At 40.5% G+C, this 22,791-nt stretch overlaps 2 protein-coding genes across 2 annotated transcripts; both read right to left on the reverse strand.

Annotated features, from left to right (window-relative positions):
• Positions 1-124: 124 nt before the first annotated feature.
• LOC147249698 (alkaline phosphatase-like) lies at positions 125-6,530 on the reverse strand. Its single transcript, XM_086225134.1, has 11 exons — positions 6,455-6,530; positions 6,142-6,258; positions 4,957-5,072; positions 3,751-3,925; positions 3,090-3,262; positions 2,883-3,008; positions 2,702-2,771; positions 2,303-2,441; positions 1,516-1,706; positions 1,289-1,405; positions 125-402 (listed from the first exon to the last, which is right to left on the reverse strand). The coding sequence occupies exons 1-11, from the start codon at positions 6,528-6,530 to the stop codon at positions 125-127; spliced, it is 1,578 nt and encodes a 525-aa protein (XP_086081260.1).
• Positions 6,531-8,715: 2,185 nt separating this feature from the next.
• On the reverse strand, positions 8,716-22,329 carry LOC147249699 (alkaline phosphatase-like). The gene is made up of 12 exons (XM_086223403.1): positions 22,017-22,329; positions 20,594-20,703; positions 19,785-19,910; positions 16,737-16,852; positions 15,134-15,308; positions 14,185-14,357; positions 12,448-12,582; positions 12,033-12,108; positions 11,441-11,575; positions 11,052-11,243; positions 10,744-10,860; positions 8,716-9,825 (listed from the first exon to the last, which is right to left on the reverse strand). The coding sequence occupies exons 2-12, from the start codon at positions 20,685-20,687 to the stop codon at positions 9,551-9,553; spliced, it is 1,614 nt and encodes a 537-aa protein (XP_086079529.1). The 5' UTR covers positions 20,688-20,703; positions 22,017-22,329; the 3' UTR covers positions 8,716-9,550.
• Positions 22,330-22,791: the final 462 nt, after the last annotated feature.

Genomic DNA, 22,791 nt, shown 5'->3' on the forward strand with positions numbered 1-22,791 from the left:
TTAAAATGGCAGTCTTGTGGCATCACTACAACTCTAAAAGCCAGACAAAGAGACTGCAGGTAATAGCTTAACATGTGTCGGATGGCTGAATTCCTCCCAAGAGAAACAATCTGAGGCTGTTATCTCATACGCAGGCAGAGAAGACAGAAACAGGAAGGAGGCCCATCAGGAGGAGCAGCAGGCTGGGCCGGATGGATCCGGCATGGTTAGGCTCAGACAGTTTGCAGTTCTCATATGGCTCTAAACAGGCAGCGTAAGCCATTACGTGGGCAATGTAGTTCTGTTCCTGGACCCCGTGGAAAAGGTGTGACATGGGACCTTTTGCGAAAATTGCCACATCCTCTATGCCATGGGTCTCGGATCCGAGAGGGACTGCTGCCTGCTGAAGGTAATCATTACCAGCTGACGGAGACAGAGGAACCAGATTAGAGGAGCTGTGACTCAGATTCCTCTGGCAAAGTCACGCTGGCAGCCATGCTCGACAGTGGAGTGTATATCACATAGAATTATAATACCAGGGATCACCTTGTAACCCCATACACAGTCTCAGCAACATCTAACACAGTAGATGACATATACAGGTAAAACTGACAGGTTACATCATAAAGCCCAGAGTATTATGCAAATATATCTTTTACAAACTGTTGTTAACCCTGGCAGAAAGGTAACAATCCTACTCCATGTCTATTATTGTGGCCATAGCAGATGGTGTTGTACTACTTAAATCTGTTTCTAATATTCTGCCCCTCTCCTAATCTGGGGAAGCGACAACATTCCAAACTCTAATGCAGTACAATTATTACACATTACAACCTGGATAATACAGATACTTAGTAGATTTTACTAATAACTCCCTGATGACATCGGTCAGTCAATAAGTGTTATTAACCGTGAAGGCATAACTAATGTTTGTGCAAATGTACCTAATGAGGTAGTAGACAGTGTGTATAGAGAATTACCTGTTACCTGTTTTAAAATGTATGTATGTATGTCAAGGCTTTACCCATTTTATAATCTGAAACTCGAGGTTTTTCTTCTCACAGCCGCCTTTAACTAATATTTTTACTTGTTTGTGTTTGATTGCAATTTTGCTACTCTTCAGTAGTGCAGGAGGATTTGCTCTGTCTTCTTCCTATACAGTTACTGTGTCCTCATGAAAGATATCTATTTTTTTTTATAAACAGTGAGTGAGCCATTTTCATTGTGTGACTCGCTCCCAGTCTCTGCGGTAGTACCGTGTTATACCAGTAGATGGAGATACAATCTTACTTTGTGTGATGATACTCACATGAAATAGAAGCATTCATATCTGGGCGAGTTCCATTGGAAATCTTGTATCCTGGTCCATTTCCGTACACTGCAGTGGTAAAGTGCTTGTCATCTTCAGCCAGTACCCTGGAAACTCCTGAAATGAAAGAGAAAAAAAAGCGGCATCAGCAGATTTCGTTTCTGACATGGAAGGTGATAGTGATGGTTTCCATTTATGTATAATCAAATACTGTAAATGATAGTGACCCAAAACAGGGTTTCCTCTTTGTGAATATCCTCCATAGGCAAAGACGTGGGAGTGGTCAGCGGTGACCACAGATAGGGTGTCCATCTCACTGGTGAGCTCAGCGGCTCGCCCGATGGCCCGGTCAAACTCAACAGCCTCACTGAGAGCTCTCTTGGCATTTCCTGCATGGTGACCATGGTCAATTCTCCCCCTTAATCCCACCCAAAAAAAAAAACAAAACACAATGAGATTTTTTTTTCACTTGATCTATCTTTTACAACAACACAGTCACTCACGAAACCATTTGACAGGTTTGTGATCATCAAGTTATTTGGTATCAAAGGGAATCTTCATCCTCTATTGGATGTGTTTGGGTGTCTTTCATAAATATTGAATATAGTCTAGAATAAAGTTTACATTTTGACTTTTTGAAGTGTATTTTTGGTGTGCGGCTATCAATAGATCAAGATGTTTTTTCTCAAAAATTTTGGTCAGTGTGAAAAAGGAAAATATAATGAGTCAAGTTTAGAGGTCACCACCCTCCCTTCCCTCATGCAACAATATAAACAACAGAAGACAGAAAACCAATAATACTAAAAGTATTACTTGCGCTTTAAAGAAAAGGGGCATGGAAGATAATAACATGTGAAATTGAGTAAAAAATAAAAACAGAAACGGTCCTCAGTTTTAGCTTGTTTAGCTTTGGTCATGGAACAAATACTAATCTTTAATGAAAGTGATGACAGCATAGAAAAGATTTGATTCGTGACGGCTTTTTTCTGGGCTTGGAAAGATCCACAACTCCACTTATCTTCCACAAAGAGGTAGAATCCTTTGGGATTTTTGCTGAGAATCCTGATGGCTTTCTCCATCATCTCGGTGAGGGATGGATCCATGGAGGGGTCACGGTCCAACTCGTAGCGACAGTCCTTCAGCTCGAAGAGACCTGAACACGGAGAGAGTGGAAGTCTTCAGTTGGAGGAACTATGAGAGATTTTCATCACGTGAGACAGAACAGCAGCTTTTGTGTGTTTCATGACTTATTTGTGTGCAGTGTGAGCTTGAGTGTGAAAGCTGTTGCTCTAAATCTCAAATCTAACCTGTAACAGACCTTGTTATTTTCATGTATTCCTTTCGTCATGTCTTTTTCCTGCTATAGGTCACGTACCCTTGCATATGACAAGTAAACTGAATTCATTTTCTTACCCATCAGGAAATCTGTATTTGCTGGATTGACTGCATCAAAGTCCCTTTTGTTCCAAACATATCTGGCATTCTGTTGCCCAAGAAAGAAAAACAACTTAACTAATTTTGGAAGGATCGTAAATTTTAAGATGATAATATATCCGTACCTGCACTTGAATAAAGCTTACTCGTAAAAATATACCTTTTTATTCTTCAGCCACTCCTGAACGAGATCCTGCCCATCATTCCTGTCTCCTCTGCTGCTCGGGTATTCTGGGTCTTGCTTGGTTTTGGGGAACATGTACTGCCGACCTCCACCAAGAATGACCTTGATGGAGAGGTATATTGAAGTTTGTATGTCTATAAATGAATATACCAAAGTTGGTGTCCATGTTAGTCTGGGACTCACGTTTATCTCTGTGTTCTGAATGAGCTGATACGCGACATCACGACAGCCATTATTGAGAGCTTCGGGGGTGAGGTCAGAGTCTGCATACCAGCCCCTGTTGGCAATGTGAGCGTAGGCTGCACCGGGAGAAGCATGCTGCACTCGGGTTGTGGTGACGATACCCACTGATTTTCCTGAAGCAAAAAAGAAACATGGCATTTTTATTTTCTATCCTTTAATCGACATTTCACAACGTGTCAGACGTTTAGACACGATGACTTGGATTCTTATCCTAGAGAAAACTGAGCTGTTGTCTCAAAATCATTAAGATTGAAGTCAAAGCAGTAATTTAAGAAATCCAGAAAGCACCAATGGCACAAGCAAAAAAAAAAAGCAAACAGTTTTGGGCATTTCAGATGTATTTTTGTTTTGTATACTTTTAGACTTATCTTGCAAGCTTATTCTTGACTAACTGCTCGGTGGGTATTTTTCCTCAGTTTTTTGTGGTAACTGATTGCTCCAGTTAATTATTTTCCTGTGCTTTTAAAACATATTTTGAAAGAAAATGAAAATCAGTGGCCCATAAAAGCAACAAAAAAAAATATGTAAACCCCAAAGTGGGAAGCAGCAACGAGTCCAGGTCAACTTAAAAGCACAAAAAGGTTTTTAAAACTGAACGTACCTGCCTTCTTGGCACGATGGAGAACAGATGTCACTTCGTTACCAAAAGTAGAACTGCAGTTGTACCTTGTGGTGGCGGCAGTGACACCCAGGGTGCCATAGTTGGCCTTTACTCCACAGTGGTACGCCGTGGCTGTGCCAGCGCTGTCTGGCATCTGCTGGTCCACGTTATATGTCTGCAAACACAATCACAAGAATATTTTCCATTTCTGTTTGCGAAGCTGGTCTTCTAATCGTGGCTTCCTGCGTTTAAGAGCAAAAGTTAGAATTTTGGACTAAAGCTAGAAAAGTAGGAGAGCTGAGTACCTGACCCCTGCCAAGAATATGATCCCATTAGAAATAAATGCTTGAGTTTAAAAAAGTTCCTAAAAAAAAAGGGAAAAACATTTTTACTGAAAGCTGAAGAATTCACTGAATGAATGTGCAGCCGGTGTAACAAGTCATGTGAGAGCTGCAGGTTGTATCGTGATGCACTGTTGTTTCAGTCAGAGTTGTCACTCAAGAGTTGCACTGGAGGTTGTGAGCCTCAGAGAGGGTACAGGCCTCTTACAACATATTAACTCTATGAAATCTCAGTAAGTGAAGTTGATATATAAAACTGTTTAATCAAATGAGTTATGTCTTCTTTTTCTTTATATGCAATGGTGACCTCTGAGTAGGGCCTGCCATAGCATGGACCACTGCAATTATAACCAAGGAGCTTTTGAGAGATAACGCTGCAGCCGTGCCAGTGGGGTCTGGCATCTGCTGGTCTATGTAATAAACCTGCCCAGGAGCGGAATACAATGGTGTCCCTATTCGCCTTCGAGACAGAAAAATAGCAAGAACAGTGTCTTGGTTTCAGTTAGCAAAGAAGGAGAGTAAAGCAGATTTAAACAGTGAATCTCCCACAAATTGTCACAATTTGAAACACGACACCTACATTAGATATCTTCATCTTATTCAGTGTTAAACATAACAGCAGTAAAAGCAATGAGTGGTTATAATTTATAAGAAAAAAAATTGCACACACTTATTTGTACATTTTGTTTTGTTTTTTTTTAAAAGAAAAGTGGGATTTGAGTCCAAATGCTAGTAGTTGCCAATAAGAGTAAAGGGATGTAAATAATCGGTGGTCACCTTCCTTACAGAGCATAAAAGCGCCTTTGTGATTTTTAAACACGAGAAAAGCAAGCGTGTCGTCTTCACTTTAGCGGTTCAAACAAACCTTGGACAGCGCCAGGTGGGGGAAGGTATCCATAACCAGACTTGTCTCCTCTCCAGATTTTCCTGCCATTTGGCCTTTGAGGATCCTTGCAGCAGTCACTGTCGTTACTCCCATACCTGGAAACAGGTATGTGGTAGTAAAATTAACAGTAAGTACTGTTAAAAGTACAACGTAGCATACAGCATCATAAATCTACCAAAGGTTTTGCCATCAATCAATTTCCTGTCAAATATGTCATCCCTCCTTAGAAAGTTTTGTAACAGAGCTATCCTTGCCAATAACTTTGCCATTTGTTCTCATAAACATGTCACTAATAAATTGTCTAAAAGTTACTGATCAATCCCAAACACTGATAAAGTCTTAGATTAGTTACTGTCAGCATATCCTGGAATTTGTGAGGTGGAGATGTATGTATTTTATGTCTCTTGACAGCAGTATGCCAACCTTTCCAAGCCGCGACCATTCTTTGAGCTAAGCTGACTAGCGACCAGTGGGTCTTTATGGGTCTCAGCTCCATTCTGCATGCACAAATGACTTAAGGGTATCTTTCTTCTTCTCCTGGCTCTGAGGAGAAAGACAATAAGTGTATTTCCCTAAAAGTTGCATGTTCCTTTGAGTGTAGGAGGTAACGCTTATTCTGTTTAATTCCAAGGGAAAACCCTGTAGAGCCTTTTTAATTGTTAGTTTTATATACTCAGAGCTTTGTTGGAAAAAAGAAGCAAAAAACATCATTTGGGCTAAGTCACGTGCCACCACCAGTATCAAGAGTTTAACTCTGGTGAAGTGGAAACTGACTGACTTTTAGTTCGTGGTCCTGAAATTGACCTGGTTGATCCGCAGATCAGTTAAGGACACACGAGAAAATAGCTACTTGCAGTGTAGACTGTGGTTTAGCCTTGGCTCATTTTGTTGTGTTTGGGCTTCCAAGCAGTATTAACTACTGGCTATCAGATGTCAACCTCCATCTTCTGCCCGTAAAATATTGCTTTTTGGGGTCATAAAGTGTAGTTAAAACACATAGCGAGATCAGTTTCTCTTAGCGAAGCATACCACAGTGATGATTAGAGCTGCATGATCATGCTCTGTTGGCGACTTATATCCATACCAAGAGAACTAATGTGGGGAAATACTCCACAAATCAAAGCAACCGCTTAAATTGTGAGAGAGCTCCTTCCTCAGACTTACCGTCCCCCAGGAAGAGGATGAGGTTCTTGGCTTGGTTGAGATTAGACCGAATATTCAGGGCGTTATAGAGAGCCTGGCTCGCTTTGTTGTTCCAATAGCTGGCATGGAGCTCGTCCTCTTTGGAGAAGAAGGAGAGAGTGTCACCCACATTCAGAAGTGGACATGCAAGGGTCAGAGTGAACGTTTACATGCCTGAAATGGGTTTTCTTGGAAATAGAGCTCTTTGGTAATTTGTAACTGACACCAGAGTGTAAGCAGCTTTAGCAGATATTTCATTATTTTCCAAATGCAGTTATAAATAATAGATCTTTACCTGAGACAGACAGACTCCATTGCACTGAAATGACATTCAATAACACAATAAAGATGAACACATGATTCCTGGCCATGGCAGTGACTGTAAATGAAACTGCATACAGGGCAGAACACCTGGTTCTCTTTATAACTGCATCCAAGGAGCAAAGGTCACATGCTTGTTACAATATGAGCAAGAGGTCACATACAAACATTCAGAGGACTGAAGCAGGGGAGAAATTTACATATTTTCATAGCACACATGCAAGTCTATGTCCTTCACACCTTTGTGCCTTGTGAATAAATTTGTATGGCATGAAAAGCTTTTATTTTGTATAACTATTACAAGATTATTATATCATATAATGGGAATCCTAGCTGAATAATTTCACTTTTGCTCTCAGCACACACAACATTATTCAGAAAAAGATCCTTACATTCCAACGAAAAAATAACAGTTTTGCTCACCAAACCTCAATAATATTTGAGGCTGTCACAGTGTGTTTGACTCTGAATACTTGACGAGAAGTTTTGCATGTGAAGAGAGTGTCTAAGACAGAAAAACAACACAATTAGAGTTTATTAATCACGGATCTTAACTGCAATCGAATGGATCCATTATCTGTGTTTATTGGTTCCAGGTCGAGTGAACTGCACACAAAGCAACAAAACAGAACACCATCTGGTGACAGTTAACCAGAGGCAGCTTTAGGCAATATTAATTTACACCATAAATCATTATATGATATTGAGCATGACCCAAGTGTTTTATGTGACATTGTAGTTTCAACATTTGAAGAATGCAGAATTTTATGTGCATCAGCTCAATTTAAACCCCTTTTTTGAATAAGTGGCATTGTTTCATGAACAAGATGCTTGAAGGCAAATTTCACTGTGCTTTTTTTTGGTGTGGATTTTTTGTTGTTGTTGTTTTCAGAAGTGAATGTTAGGATAACTGAATGGGTTTGTCAGTATAATAAATTAGACTCAGTGTTGGAACAAGTTCAAGAAACAGCCGCATCTGAAAGAGGGGTTAATTCTCACAGACACTGTTGAAGTTACAGCATCTCCTGCAACAAAACAGAAGGGATGCATGATAATATTGGAAGGTTATCAGCAGATATCAGGCTTTTTTTAATACACTGGAATTGGTCAGATGGGCGGTATTTTAATGTCAACCAAGTTTTGCCAAAGTCTTCTTTGTTCATCACTGATGAGGAAGCAACAACACATATATGATTTACGGTTGGAAAAGAAGAAGAAAGTTACAAAATCTGTATGTTTACATGCTTTTTTGTCGGAATGTACAAAATATAAATATCATAAAATCTTTTCGTAGTGTTTGACAAATCAAAGTTAAAATATCAGCACTTCAGAAAAAAGAGATATCCTGCATCCCCACACAATAAGCATGAGACAGATTCAACACAATGAATGTAGCAATTAGACGACGGTGAGATTTTCCGTCTTTTTTATACTTGGTAATTTTTTCTAAATTTCAGGTTAAAGATTGACATTAGTAATGAAAGTTGGCACTTGTAATTGATGAATTGATGACAAAATTATTTAGAGAAATGTGAAAATATTTTTTTTTTTTGTCATTTCTCTTTTTTTTGATGATTCTACCCAAAAGTCTTAAGAAACGTTAATGTTGCAGTATATTTATTTCATAGATATTTTTGTAATGTCTCCAACTGATTTTAATGTGCTAGATTCTTTAACTGGAGATCAAAAGTTTATTTTCAGGCGGCACGGTGGTGCAGTGGTCAGCACTGTCGCCTCACAGCGAGAAGGTTCTGGGTTCAAGCCTCGGCTCGGGCACAGGATCTTTCTGTGTGGAGTCTCCATGTTCTCCCTGTTCCTGTGTGGGTTCTCTGTGGTACTCCAGCTTCCTCCCACAGTCCAAAGACATCAAGAGGGGACGAGGCTGATTGATACTCTAAATTGACTGTAGGTGTGGCTGTGAGTGTGAATGGTTGTCTGTCTCTATGTGTTGGCCCTGTGATGGACTGGTGACCTGTCCAGGGTGAACCCCACCTCTCGCCCGAAGGCTGCTGGGATAGGCTCCAGTCCATCGCAACCCTTAACAGGATAAGAGGTAGAAAATGGATGGATGTTTATTATTCCCTTCTTTTTTTTTTTTTAAAAGTGAATGAGACTCCTAATCAGACTCATAAATAAGGTACAGCATCTGCAAATTATGCGAACAACAAATCCACCGCTTATATATATTCTTTTTTTAATCTTTATATCAGTAAGTTCTCCAAAAAAAAAACACCTTACAAAAATACATTTTGCCTTTAAAATACATTCTGGTATTCCAAATAGATACAACAGGCAGAAAAAATGTGACAAACAATTTATATTTGGTACTAATGAGGTCAAGATACAAATTTCAAACATCTTGAAAAGCAACATGTTGCCCTGAAAAAGAGAGAGAGAGAGAGAGAGAGAGAGAGAGAGCTACAGCATTATTACAAGTCCTTGTAAGGTCTGTTGGTGTGGCTGCTTGTAATGGCGTCATAGCTCTCGCTTCAGTCATATTTGATCCAAACAGCAACCTACATGTAAGATCAACAGCTGTGTGACTACACGCTGAACAGTAAACCCTCAGCCTGCTTCCTCCTTTCAAGTTATTCAAGGTAAAGCTTCAGGATAATATGTAAGTAATACAGTGCAGCTCCTTGCAAATGTTTGACAGGTCTAAGAGGAGGCTGCTAGCAGAGACTATAGGGTAGAGGGACAAAAATGTAACAAAAATGTAAATGAGATCGCTTGTACAAGTTAGTAGTCTTTGTTGCATGTGACTGAATGTTAAAGAACAGCTTTTATGTAAATTGCTTGCATATTTGCACGTTAGCTGGCTTGCAATTCCTGAATGCTAGTTTGCAAAAGAGATGTCTGTCTGTTAGGTTTATCCCTGCAATCTGTGTGAATACAGCAAGATTATGTTCATGTACTGTATGGATGTTTAGTGCATTAAGTGCTGTATGCATTCAATTTACAGTATGTATTTAATTGTGCATATATGGTGTGTGTGTGTGTGTGTGTGTGCGTGCGTGCGTGCGTGCGTGTGTGTGTGTGTGTGTGTGTGTGTGCATATAAGGGGAAGGTGTCATCTGAACAACCAGAGGAGGCCTAGTAGCCCAAATGTGAGGCTCAACGGTGTATTCATCCTCCCACTGGAGGTGTGAGCGTGGGGGTGAGGAGGGCAGTCTGTGTAGGGCTCCAAACAGGCAGCGTAGGCCATAACATGAGCCACGTAGTTCTGCTCTTTCACCCCATGGAACAGGTGAGCCATTGGGCCTTTAGCGTAAATAGCGACATCCTCCCCACCGTGTGTCTCGGCATCAAGAGGGACAGCGGCCTGCTGCATGTACTCCTCGTCATCTGGAACAAAATGAGGTGAGAATGTAATGTGCTATATTTATATCACCTGAAAGCAAGACAAAGATTTACTGAGACAGTCTAAATATCGCTCACAGCACAAACTGCCCAAACCACATCAAGTCGAAAATGGAACCTCGTCCTTTACCACAGTGACAAATAACTGCCTCACTCGGCGACTATAACAGAGAAATCTTTTTTATGTCACCAACTCTTTGAGATTAAATCACTTACAAATTTAAGCACAAGTAAATCCTCTGGAATTTATGAAAATAAATATATTTAAACCAACACAAGTCCATAAAATCATTTGAGTTATTTTGATAAAATGGTATTATTCACCGCTTGACTAAAGTTAAGATGTAATATATTCAATAGCAAAAATAAGCATGGCATTTAAATGTTGTTGAAAAGACTCATTGACAAAAAGGATACCACACCTTTCTCCAGACAGATATAAAAAGTTGTAGAAATGAATAACTACACTTTATGACATGTTTATTTAAGGTGCCAGATGGGTTGAGTGTGCTTTTCCGAGTCCCAACTACCGGTTTCAAAAATATAACGTGAGGCGTCTATTCACACAGACAAAAAAAGGGGGTAAGTCATTTTTGGAAAGTGTTCTTTCTACCTTTAAGTGTACACACTCATGCAATGACTAAAGCAAATGGTGCAGAACAGGAGCAGGAGGAGGAACTGGATCATCGCTTGTCCAGTGTTCCACAAAGAAACAGAAATAGCTTTTTTTAAATACAGTTACATGTACACAATGAGGCAGTACAGAGCATGGCAAAGTAAATGCCATGAAATTATACTTTATCTTTTCTTTCCAGAGAAAAACCAAAGCATGAGTCAGCTACAACCACATCACGCTGTCTGTCAGTTGAGTGTTGCATCTGAAAGATATTAGAGTGTACTCACAGTAATCCACCAGTGTGATGTTCCCCCGTGTTCCATTTATATGGACGTAACCAGGACCGTTGGCATACAGGATGCTGGTGAAAGGCATTCTATCATCTGCTTTCTTTGGTGCCAAACCTGAATGATAACAATTAACTGGTCATACTGGGTATTCTGAAAAATAAGTGCACCTGTAAGATTTGGAACAACAGTTCATATTCATTGCCATCTTTGGTTTTACATGATAAAATCTTTAGTTACAATTTCATTATTATTTTTATTTTCAATTTCAATGTGGAAAGAATCAAGGTTTGCGTTGTGGATCGTACCAAATATTGGGTTTCCTCGAGGTGTGTTACCACCGAAGGTGAAGACGTGAGAGTGGTCAGCAGTGACAACAGTCAGTGTGTCCGACTCCCTGGTTAGTTGTGCAGCGCGTTGCACCGCTCGGTCAAACATCACAGCTTCTGTCAGCGCTAGTTTGGCGATTCCATCGTGGTGGCCATGATCAATTCTCCCTCGTGATAGCAGAAAACAGAAGAGCTATAAGATCAGTCCCTGTTTTCCATTGTTGTTGTTATGTAATCAATAAACAACCATGTTTGTTTTTTTTACATTTATATCTATTTTATGGTTTTCCATGACCATTATGATGGTGATGATAATAACATCCTGGAGGACATTTCACCATGGAGAACAAAAAGGAATAAGTACTCATCTTCCACAAACAGGAAGTATCCTTTGGGATTTTTGCTGAGGATTTGAACGGCCTTCTCCGTCATCTCCACGATGGACGGGTCACGTGTTTCATTACGGAAAACCTCAAACCTCATGTCCTTTGGCTCAAACAGACCTGGAACCACACAAAAAGAGAAAGTTAAAGCTCCTGTCAGATTTGAACATTCCTAATGGCCCCCTCAAATATGATGGGGCAAGCAGGATATCAGTGTTAGAATGAAGCATACCCTCAGGTTATTATTTCTGGTACGTGTGATAAAGCCGTTAGTGTGAATTTAAAGAGCGCCATGATGATGACTTCACATGGCTGTAAAGATGAAAGCTGACCTCACTGGAATCTTTTGCTTATGAGCCCTTGAGAAGGTTTTGCAACTTAGATAAGAGGACATATATCAGTCAGTTTTATCTGTGAGACACCGCGGCGCAAACAGCCTGGGTGTGTGTGTGTGTGTGTGTGTGTGTGTGTGTGTGTGTCTGTGTGTGTTTGAGGCACATGCATTACTATGTAGAGTTTTTCTTTTGCCTGTTGTATTTTTAGGGAGTTTGATGACAGTGTGTGTCTGATTACTCACCCATGAGCCGGTCAGTAGTTTTAACATTTATCTCATCAAACTCCTTCCTGTGCCAAACATAGTGGGATTTCTTTTTCTGAAACGCAAAAAAAAGAAAAAAGATATCTTTCCTGTTTTTCCATTTTTGTAGGAATAGGTCTGGTACTGATTTGGAGTCCTTAGGTCCAATTATGTGTAAGCGATTAAAAAAGACATACAAAATATGAAAAAAAAAACAATTCATATAACATATAGCCTGCAATAAAAATAGATGTTTACAGTACTCCCAATCTGGCGGTAATATTTAGTAAAATACGAGGCAATATACGACAAAAAAGAGGTATATCTTAAACCTCTGGTCTAGTACTAATATCTTGCACTTATTTGGGATCCCTACATCACATGACATGGAAAAAATAAGACTATGTAATCGTACTGGTTTAGCCTTCAGCCACACGTCAATAAGGTTCCTCTGGTCTTTGCGGTCCCCTTTGCGAGAATTGGAAGTGAGGTACTCAGGATCCGGAGTGCCTTTTGGTGTCATATACATTCTCCCACCTCCCAAAATTACCTTAAAGAGACAGCAGAGAGTGAAGTCATTACATAGAGAGGATGTTCTGCACCAGTCATGCAGGTTCTGTGGGGTTTCCGCTTTACTAGGCATGTATGCACATTACTTCACATGTGTATCCTTGTCTGGATGAGTGTATTTGGTGGTGTTCTTTTTATTAATGTAATATAGTTGAATCAAGGGCAACTGGATTTGGTTTTATGATGCGATTCTTCACATCGAAGGGCCTTCATCTCTAGCAGGGTGTAGATTAGCCTCAGTAGGGCTGTTATCGAGGTGATTTGTACCACTCGGTTGATTAGTTGTTGTAATGACAGCCGTTAGATTAACATAAGTCAAATAAGGTCAAGAGTGAAAGACCTTTGTTGGAGTACTTTAAGTCACGTGGCCCCGGATTGTTAGATGTGTTGTGATCACAGTCAAGAGCGCCAATGAACCAATGAACCCGACAACAACAACATGAAGGCTGAATAAACAAGAACCACCTTCTGTCAATAAGAACTGGAGGAGCCCCTAGAATGGGAAGCAAAATGTCTTCAGGTACTACCATGTCCAGCAACTTATAAATTCACCTTCCTTGATAAGCATGACCTGAATGACTAAGAATATTGTCAGACTTAAAGGTAGAGTCTGTTTCACTTTCCTGAAAAAACAAACAAAAAAGAATTATTTTGTCAGGATGTAGCTTGGCAGGGGGGTAGGAGAGTACGAGCTTGTCCAAGCGACCGTTTAGCATGGGCTGGCCAACATTTAGCTGCTGTGAACCTGCGATTAGTTTGTCATAGCCATTGTTTAGCTTGTGCTAATCAGTGTTTAGTTGGTTTAGCCATCATTTTCCATAGACTGGCTGGCGGTTAGCTTATGCTAGCCAGCAGTGAGTGTGTGCTAGCCAATTAGCAATAGGTGATAGATAACTGCAGGGCGGGGTAGGGGTGGTTATCTTGTCAAGGGCGGGGGCCGTACGCTTCTAGTGGCATTGAGTGCAGTAGGAGGGTCCCAAATTGAATGAATGTTGAGGTTGCAGGCCAGAGCAAATCATGCTGCAGACGTTACGTTCAAGGCAGTTAGTAAAACTTGCATAATTTACTGCAATTTGAATCGAAGAAGAATCAAACATTTGCATACCAAATTGGTAGCTTGATCTGTGGATTACCAATTTATTCAGGATGAATTCATGAAAATGGTGCATGACACATTTATTTATCTGACACTGATTTGTTGTATCCGGAAATGCCACTGTATATGCATACTTTCCTGATACCCTGATAGCCCCGAGTGAGCCACATTGAAAGTCTCACCAAATAGTGCACTTATGTATTACACTACTTTCCCGCAGTGTCTTAAAACCATTAAACCAGATCAAAGTCCTTGTGCACCTTTTGCAAGTAACAAATAAAATGAGCCATATTCTCATAAAACTCCTCTATTACCTCAGGGCAATATAGTTTATAGGGAAATACTTCTACATTGCCCTAAAGACTTGATTAAATAACCATTAAAGACCATACAACTATTAAACATGAAAAAGTAGCAGTAGTTTTCAATCAGATAACTCAGGCGGCAGTATAATATAAAGAATAGGTAAGAGGTGTTGGCACATACATCAATGTCAACATTTGTGACCAGTTGGGTGGCGATATCCACACAGCCTTGCTGACGGGCGCTAGAAGGAAGATCAGCATCACTGTACCAGCTGCGACTGACTGAGTGGGCATAGGCAGCAGCTGGGGAGGCATGCTGGACACGAGTCGTGGTCACGATACCAACTGATTTACCTGGACAGGGCAGACAACACACGGTTCAGTTGACCATACACAGTAGTACTCTTTTTATTTAGAAACGCTTCAAGACTTTACTCCAAAATGTGTCCATATATCGTGTTTATTCCGTAAATGTCAAATGATATTGCTGAGACTTTTCACAACAGAGACTGAAGTATCAGTCAGTTACAATTTTTTGCAGTTGGGATTTACTGTTATTTAACAGAATTCATTCAATAATAAAGATAATATTGACTACCCACTTTTGCATTTTGAAAATTCTTTTGCAAGATTATTTTATACAAATACCGACAGAATCATTAATATTAGAACTGGAGGTTAAAGGCCAACAACACCAGTTGAGGTGATGGCTGCAGCAGAAGAGTTATGACACGACACGTAGATTTGACCGCAGGTGTCTGAGCAACAACAGAGCCCAGAGGAGGTCAAAAAAGAAAGTTCAATTCAAAGAGACAATCCAATCACAACCAAGACAATTAATCGACAGCGAGAAGGAATTTGATGCCGTGACATGAATTCAGAATGAAAAATCACAGAGTGCGAGAACTTCTTGACAACATACTGCTCAAGAGAAGAAAACAATCCTGAAAAGTTTGGAACAGTGCACAGGGGAATTCTGGGTAATGTGGAATGATCTTATAATTAGATATAATTTGAACATTGAACTAGCTTATCAGATGATTGTTTTACCCTTTATGTTTGAGATAAGAATGTTATTATTTGAACCAGCTGAACTCAACCCTACGCATCACATGTGTTCTTGTCTTTACCTTGTGCTTTGGCACGCCGTAGCACTGAGTAGACTTCGTTACCAAAGGTGGTGTTACACTCGTAGGCCACTGCGTTGGCGCTGAGTCCGACAGTTTTGGCATTGGCTTTCACCCCACAGTGGTAGGCTGTAGCTGTGCTGGCACTGTCTGCTACTTGCTTGTCCACACTATAGGTCTGTGCAGGAAGAATACAATATTTTATAAGACAGGATAAGAGTTGGGTTAGGATGGTAAAATCGTCTGGCAGCACTCCAGCTACTGACTGTGCACGTATGTCACACAGAACAAGGGCAAAGATACTGGAGATATTCAAAGTAGCAACTCTAAAGACCTCAAAAAGTGTCAGGTAATGGAAAGTGGGAACAAAGGCAGGTTTCTGCGTTTGACTGTCGCAATCAGATACCTAATAAATATTTTCATCACTCCAAATGCAGCTCTGTTCCTACTAGAAAATATCTGACATGTAGAGGTTACAAAAATGGATCAGTGCGTAGAATCTAGTGATATCTAGTTCATTGCAATCCCTCAAAACATCCCTGCTCTTTCAAGTGTGTAGCACAACCTATGGTGGCCTGGAGGATCATATTGGAAAGTAATGGACCAATTAGAACTGAGTTTGAACTGCTACTCTGCCACCCAAGTAATGTGACTCCTGATTGGTTCTCATCATTAGTTGTGCTGTTGGCAAAACAGAGGAGGAAGAAATGGCGTATCTCAAAGCAACAATTGTTTGTTTTAACATTCGTAGAATACACATAGCTGTGAGTGCAGTTCAAGCAGAAATTGATTAATAATACATAGGAATCATATTCAGTGTGTATATCCAGGCTCAGTTCTACACACTGCACTTTTCAGTCTGTTTTCACTTCTACAACCAAAATGTCAGCATTTACAGTTGACTGTTGATTCTAGATAAATCCCTTGCAACTCTACTCACAGAAAAGTTTTGGGGCTTAAGTCAGAGTGGGGCAGTCTGAGGCAAGATGCAGCATGTTCAGAGTACAAGTGTGCGAAAAATGGACACACACACACACACACACACGCTGAGCCACTGACCCACACGTTACTACATTTGTTGTGTAGCCTATCTTAACTTTATCGTCACACCTAAATAATTAACACCCGACCAGTAACAGAACCCAAAATCTACAAACGCACACACGCACACACTCATGCACATCTAACAGCAGTAACAGTTGACAAGAGCTTGTCCTTGGAATCTGCTCCTCAGTCTCGGTGGTGTGTATGCGAGAGTGCGTGTCAATCTTCCTTTCTTTTGAAACGTTTTATTTACGGTTTGTTTTGAATAAAATACTACAAATCAAATTTTCTGAGAAGACAGTTAAAATCTCCCATAAGTCATCACTGCAATAATGTTGTGCAAGCAATATGATTGGCAAATGTTGAAAACGTTCATCAGTATTCATCATTTGCCAATAATTCAGTCCATTCCAGACTATCGAAAACAAAAATGTTAAGGCAGTCACTGCAAAGAAAAAAGAAAGAAAAAAATGCATCAAATCATAAATACTTAAATGGTAAAGTTAGTGTTTTAATTTACAGTATTTTAAATCACAGAGAGTCAACCGGATTTTGTTGTCACCTTAGAGAGTGCCACGTACGGGAATGTGTCCATCGCCAAGATCGTCTCCTCACCTGACCTGCCATCCAGCTGACCTTGCAGAATTCGAGCCGCTGACACTGTGGACACGCCCATTCCTGGGTAGAGAATGATTGACAGATTACTGAAAGGTTCTGCCCTGTTTTGTTTATTTTGATTTCTTTTTTTTTTTTTTTTTGCAGTGTTTTCATCTAAATATGATGCAAACTCAATGCAAATGCAAAAATCTGCATTGAGCAAATACTGATTTGAAGCAAAAAACAAGGCTAGCCACACATAGTGTCTCCTTAGAGGCTGATGCTATAGGGTATATTACACCCTATAGCTTTTACTGTGGTAAACAGTAAAAGTAGTAATGTGAACTGTAATGGTAACAAAAGTTGTGGTTTGAAAAAAAGTAGAAGAAGAGAGAAACAAAACCAATTGCCTCGGACGACTTTGAGAGAAAAACTGAGAAAGTGTCATCAGTCATGTACATCAGCTAGTATTGGATATGTTTCATGCTAATAGCGTCCTCTTCCTCTCTTGGAGTGGAAACAGCTGATCAGTTAGATCAAAATATGTTCTTCAAAGATATTTTCATCTCCCCGTAAAGCCATTTTGTCTTTTCTGAAGAAAAAAGAAGCTTAAAAAAACCTTGCAAATGCGTGGTCAATTTTTGGAATTTTTTTTTTTCTTTTTCCATCAAACATTGCAAACGCAATACTTCAAAACGTTTAGTAAAGTGCAGTGGAAATACAAATCCACTGCTGCATTCTTTTGAGCAGATCCCCCCACAGTATGTTCAGTACTGTTCTCTGACCGGTTTGTGAGCATTTCAAAAATCCATACAACGTATTAAAATGTTTGTTTGAAAAGCTCAGGCTTTTGCAGCCTGACTGAGGTAAAACCTTGGATCTAGTAATCCTCTGAGTAAACAAAGTCGTTGCATGTCAAGGCCATCAACATCAGCTGAATCCGCAAATGGATGGGGCATTTAGGGCCGTGGTTTTCTAGGAAGTCATCAAACAGACCCAAAACTGACTCTTCCTGGCAGGTATTCAAACCACAGTAAATATCTAACATATCAACTGACAGAGTTCCCACTGTTTCCTGGATATATCATTAAACATAAATGTCTTTTTGATCACTTTTTCCTTTTTATTTTGTTCTTTTTAAACAATTAACGAAACCTGTTTCATCCAGTTTTAGGGTGTACTGTTGGTTTGCACCCTGTGTGATGCACTTAACTCTGCCTTTAACATCACAGTCATAAAACTGAGAACAGAATCTGGGCAAGAAATTACTGGTGAGACGCAGAGAGAAAACTCCGCTTCGACCACCCAGAAATCCGAGAAGAAGCTTTGATTTAAAACATAGATTCCAGTAGTTACCAGGAAAAACAGTCTGTGTTTCTTTAAACGGCTCCCCTTACAAAAATTAGTCTCATGCCTCACCAGCTGTAAATACTCTATAATGTACTTGTGACAAGTAATATGACAAAAATCCATTCCAAACCAATTCAGATGGAAACTTTGCCCATCTGGCAATAATAGCAGACAGTGCAGTTGCTGACTCCTGCAATGCTGAGAGAGGCTGCATTCTGAGTGACAGCCATTCCTGCACTAATTGGGATTGCCACCTTAATTGCCACGCAGGGACTTAAATGTACTTTCCAGAGTTGAAGTCATCATCCCAGAGCATGAAAATTCAAACTCTCGTATCCACTGTGTTGGTCTCCAGCGACTTATGAGGGAAGCTGCTAAATACGAGTCCCTAGCTTTGTCTTTTCTTTGTGTGAATACAGTACGGCACAACATTTAAAACCCGACAATGTGATGAATTTCTTTGTAAAAATCAAATATGAGTATCTTCTTTCGCATTACTCTTTGTTAGTCAATCAACTTCTAATAATAGCTCTCTCATCGTCATCGAGCGACATAGACATATGTCGGGGGGGGGGGGGGGGGCATGTTGGCGGTCCTGGCTGTTTCCATGGGGAATGAATGGACTTCAGGTGCGTCACACAGAACTATGGTATCTGGGCTCTGACTTGCTGAGTTCACCGGTAGCAGGGTTGGACCACGGTCAGATCACAATCTCACCTCAAACGAACCATTCCAGAGATTGCTTGTGAGCCGACCAAGACCACTTCCTCTCAAGGGTCTGTTTGTTTTGGCCTGCACCTACGAGTGATTGTTGTGTCCTGCCCAAATGAACCACACGGGGGGGGGGGGGGGGGGGGCTCGATTAAGGTGAACTGAACGAGATAGATGTGAAATCATTCTGAGGAGGGGACGCCTTGAAGACACGGGAGCTAATCTCAAATGTTTAATTTATTTTAACAGTGCATGACGCAAATCTTCCCTGGTGGAGTCCTAGTCCCCTTTGAAATGGTAAAATCCAAATGTCATTATTCAGATTTATAATATTGTTAAATATCCCCCTTTACAAGACAGCCATTCTGTCCGACTTTCTACTCAGCTAACTTTACTTTAGCTGCAATGTAACTCTTCTAATTGTGTTGAATGTCTTTCTCTGTCTTTACTTTCTCTAATAATGTTGAACGTCTTTTTATGTTTGTTTTATGTAAAGCACTTTGAATTGCCCTGTTGCTGAAATGTGCTATTCAAATAAACTTGCCTTGCCTTGCCTTGCCTAGAGAGGATAGTGATTATTACTCTGACCAGTTTCCTTGACACGTCAGGGTAAACACAGTCAATTTGAAATGTTTGAACAAATGACCAAGCCTGCAATTTTCCTGGTGAGAGTGTTTAAAGCAAAGAGTAAATCCATCAGTTCTTCGAGCTTAAAATATCTGCGTGCACTAATAGACACGCACAGTACCTTTCCAAACCACAGTCCCCTTCCCCATTCAGAACACAACAAGAACTTCATGACGCACACTTGAGCATTGTCCTGCACACTGAGGTTAGTTTGTTTGCCAGTAAAGCTGAAAGTAGGAATTCTTTCAATTCAAAATTCAACCAGAAACCAAGAGAGAATTAGTTGTTTGATAGAATAGATTCAACAAAGAAAAGATGTCCTTACCATCACCGAGGAACAGGATGATGTTTTTGGCCCGGTGCTCCCGAGGGCGGAGTTTCAATGCAGCATTCAGTGTTGCCCTTGCCTGTGCATCCCAATAAGATGGTTCTTTTTCACGTTCATATAGATCTGTTCCATGGAAATGAGAAGAAGTTAAGTGTTTGGGGATTGTGGATCGATATGAACGGATATCTGAGATTTCACAGGTACAGGGAAGAAGGTAGGATGTAGAAAGCTCAGTGTGGTGAATCTTGAATAATAAATACTTGAACTGCTTGCATCCCACACTGCCGTTCTCTGACACTTTGAATTATACTAGCCTTAGGTTAGACAAGAAAATGGGTTTCTCAAGAGGTGTCAAAATGATAAAAACAGCCAAGAAGACACACTGGATTTCTGTCCATTCATGCCCACTAAGAGGCTCACAGTAGGGAACATTCCATCTGACAAACACACACACACACACACACACACACGCACACACACACACACACACACACACACACACACACACACACACACACACACACACACACACAGTGGTCACAAAACAATGGAAAGACAAAAAGACAGTTCATCCAATATTTTCCATAAACAGGAAAAATATACTCATGCACATTTTTGTATATCTGAAGAAACATCTTCATGTTCTTCACCCACCCTCTCTCCCTCTCTCTCTCTCTCTCTCTCTCTCTCTCTCACGCACACACACACACACATACACACACCTTTTTTCCAGGATGAGGTAACCCCACACAGTGCTACTAATATCCAATCCACAGGCAGCAGTAGAAACTCATCTGACTCCTCACCTTGGCTCTCCATCGCAGCCCAATCTACAGCCAGCAGGATGGGGCCCAGAAGGATGAGCAGGAGATTAGGGGCCCTACGCTGCAGCGCCTGCATCTCTAATCCAAACGACCTGAGGAGGTTGACACAGACTTTTTTTCTGTTGTTATTGTTGTTGTTTTTTTTTTGTTTTTTTTTCAGAGGCAAACGCCTCTAACAAAAAAGGCAAAGGGAGAGAAAGTGTGTGTGCCTGCTAAGACCTCCGGCCCTGCCTTTTTAAAGCCCCACTGGGTGTGTAGTAAGGAAGGGCCCACGCCAGCTCATAGGCTTAGAGCCACAAAAGAGGGAAGAGAGAACGTAGGAGAAGGAGGAACAGTAAGGGGGAGTGTGTGTGTGTGTGTGTGAGAGAGAGAGAGAGAGAGAGAGAGAGAGCGAGGGCAAGGACCACACAAGAGCACTATATTATCACAGCCCCTCTAAATGTACCCCCACCCCAAACCCCCCATTTTATGTTTTAAAAGGTTATTTTAATTTAGTTCTCCCTCTTTTCTCTGGCTCCCCCACTCAGAAGTGTGTATGATAGAAATTAGGATGGTTCTTTGATGTGGTAAATGTATAATAGGTCTGCATGCAAGAGCCTCAAACGAGAGAGAGAGAGAGAGAGAGAGAGAGAGAAAGAGAGAGAGCAAGAGAAAATCACTACCCAATTTATGTTGGCATCCATCACAATGCAAATCACAACCATTTCTCTTGCGCTGCTCCCCATCCCCTGGAAAAAACAGTCAGAGAGAAAGACCAGGTCCAACCTATTCTTGAGGATATCATGACTGAGTTTTGATGAGCTCTGCTTTTCATGTGAGGAAAATTGTATTAAAAAAAAATTCCATCCCAACCATCTCTAGCTATTTTTGCATTTAAAAGACCCCAATATTTTCCCTTTCTCACCAAGTCAACTTGGCTGTTTTTTTCCATGGGAAGTAAAACGGGATTAGCATTTTTCTTCTGTGAGGTAGTGGAGACCGCCAGTATAATGAAAATGTTTCTCTTCTATGCAAACACAACAGTTATAAATGTGTGAAATGAGGTGAGTTCGGGCCAACTTTATTCAAGAAGAATCAAACTCTTGGTGAGCGACTCTCACCTCCCAAAATCTCATTCCAGTTACCTCCGCTCTCTGCCAACAGCTCACTCATTGCCAACTAGGGGTTGCAGCTAGTCACATGTGCCTAATCAAGACCGCAATAAAATCATAGCCCCAATCTGGGTGAAGAGGCCTCACATGATGTGGTCGACACACAGCATGAACTGGAAATACCAGCTGCGACGCGCAAGAGCGAGATAACCTACGAAGACATGTTTTCTCTGTCCGTTTGTTATGGACTCAATCGTTGAGAGTAAGTCGACCTTATCTAGAGAATTATTTTTCTGTGAGATGAGTGTAAATACCTGTTGGCTGTTTTGGTTCTTACAGGGGATCATCCATCCACCACAGAGGTGCTTAGGTACTGATTATAGCAGGCTTGAATCCTCCTGGGAGGGCCGAAGGCTCACAGGGTTTTAGATTAATATATACAAGGAAAAACAACAAGAATTCAAGAGATCAAATCTTCTTTATATCCATTTTAAAAAGAAATTCACCAACAGTTCTCATCTAATACAGTCTCATGGCCATGTTGCCTAGTTCACATCTAATTTACATGTGTTAAAATATGTGACGATCTCAGTAGTTCACATATTCTATCAGATAAACCATCATTAAATCATGCTTCACATGCTGGAAGGGTATGCTGATAAGAACACTATATATATATATATATATATATATATATATATATATATATATATATATATATATATATATATATGTGTATATATAAACACACACACACTTATATGTATGTATGTATTCTTGGCCTCTAAAGCCTCCTGATTGTGTAATGATATTTATAGTGAGGCAGAGCAGATGGTGTAGGATATCAAAATGAAGAAGCAGAGGAAACGGTTCAGCAGGGGGGCTTTTCTTCATCATGTGGCGTTAAAAGAGATTTCCTGATTGTTTTTTTCTTCTTATCAGAAGATCCTGGGGCTGCACGGTGGTGCAGTGGTCAGCACTGTCGCCTGACAGCAAGAAGGTTCCTGGTTTGAGTCCCAGGAGTCTCCATGTTCTCCCTGTGCCTGTGTGGGTTCTCTCTGGTACTCCAGCTTCCTCCCACCATCCAAA

This window comes from Aulostomus chinensis, chromosome 14 (assembly GCF_037954235.1).
Source record: "Aulostomus chinensis isolate RoL2024-O1b breed Wild chromosome 14, RoL_Achi_v1.0, whole genome shotgun sequence".
Classification (NCBI taxonomy): Eukaryota; Metazoa; Chordata; class Actinopteri; order Syngnathiformes; family Aulostomidae; genus Aulostomus; species Aulostomus chinensis.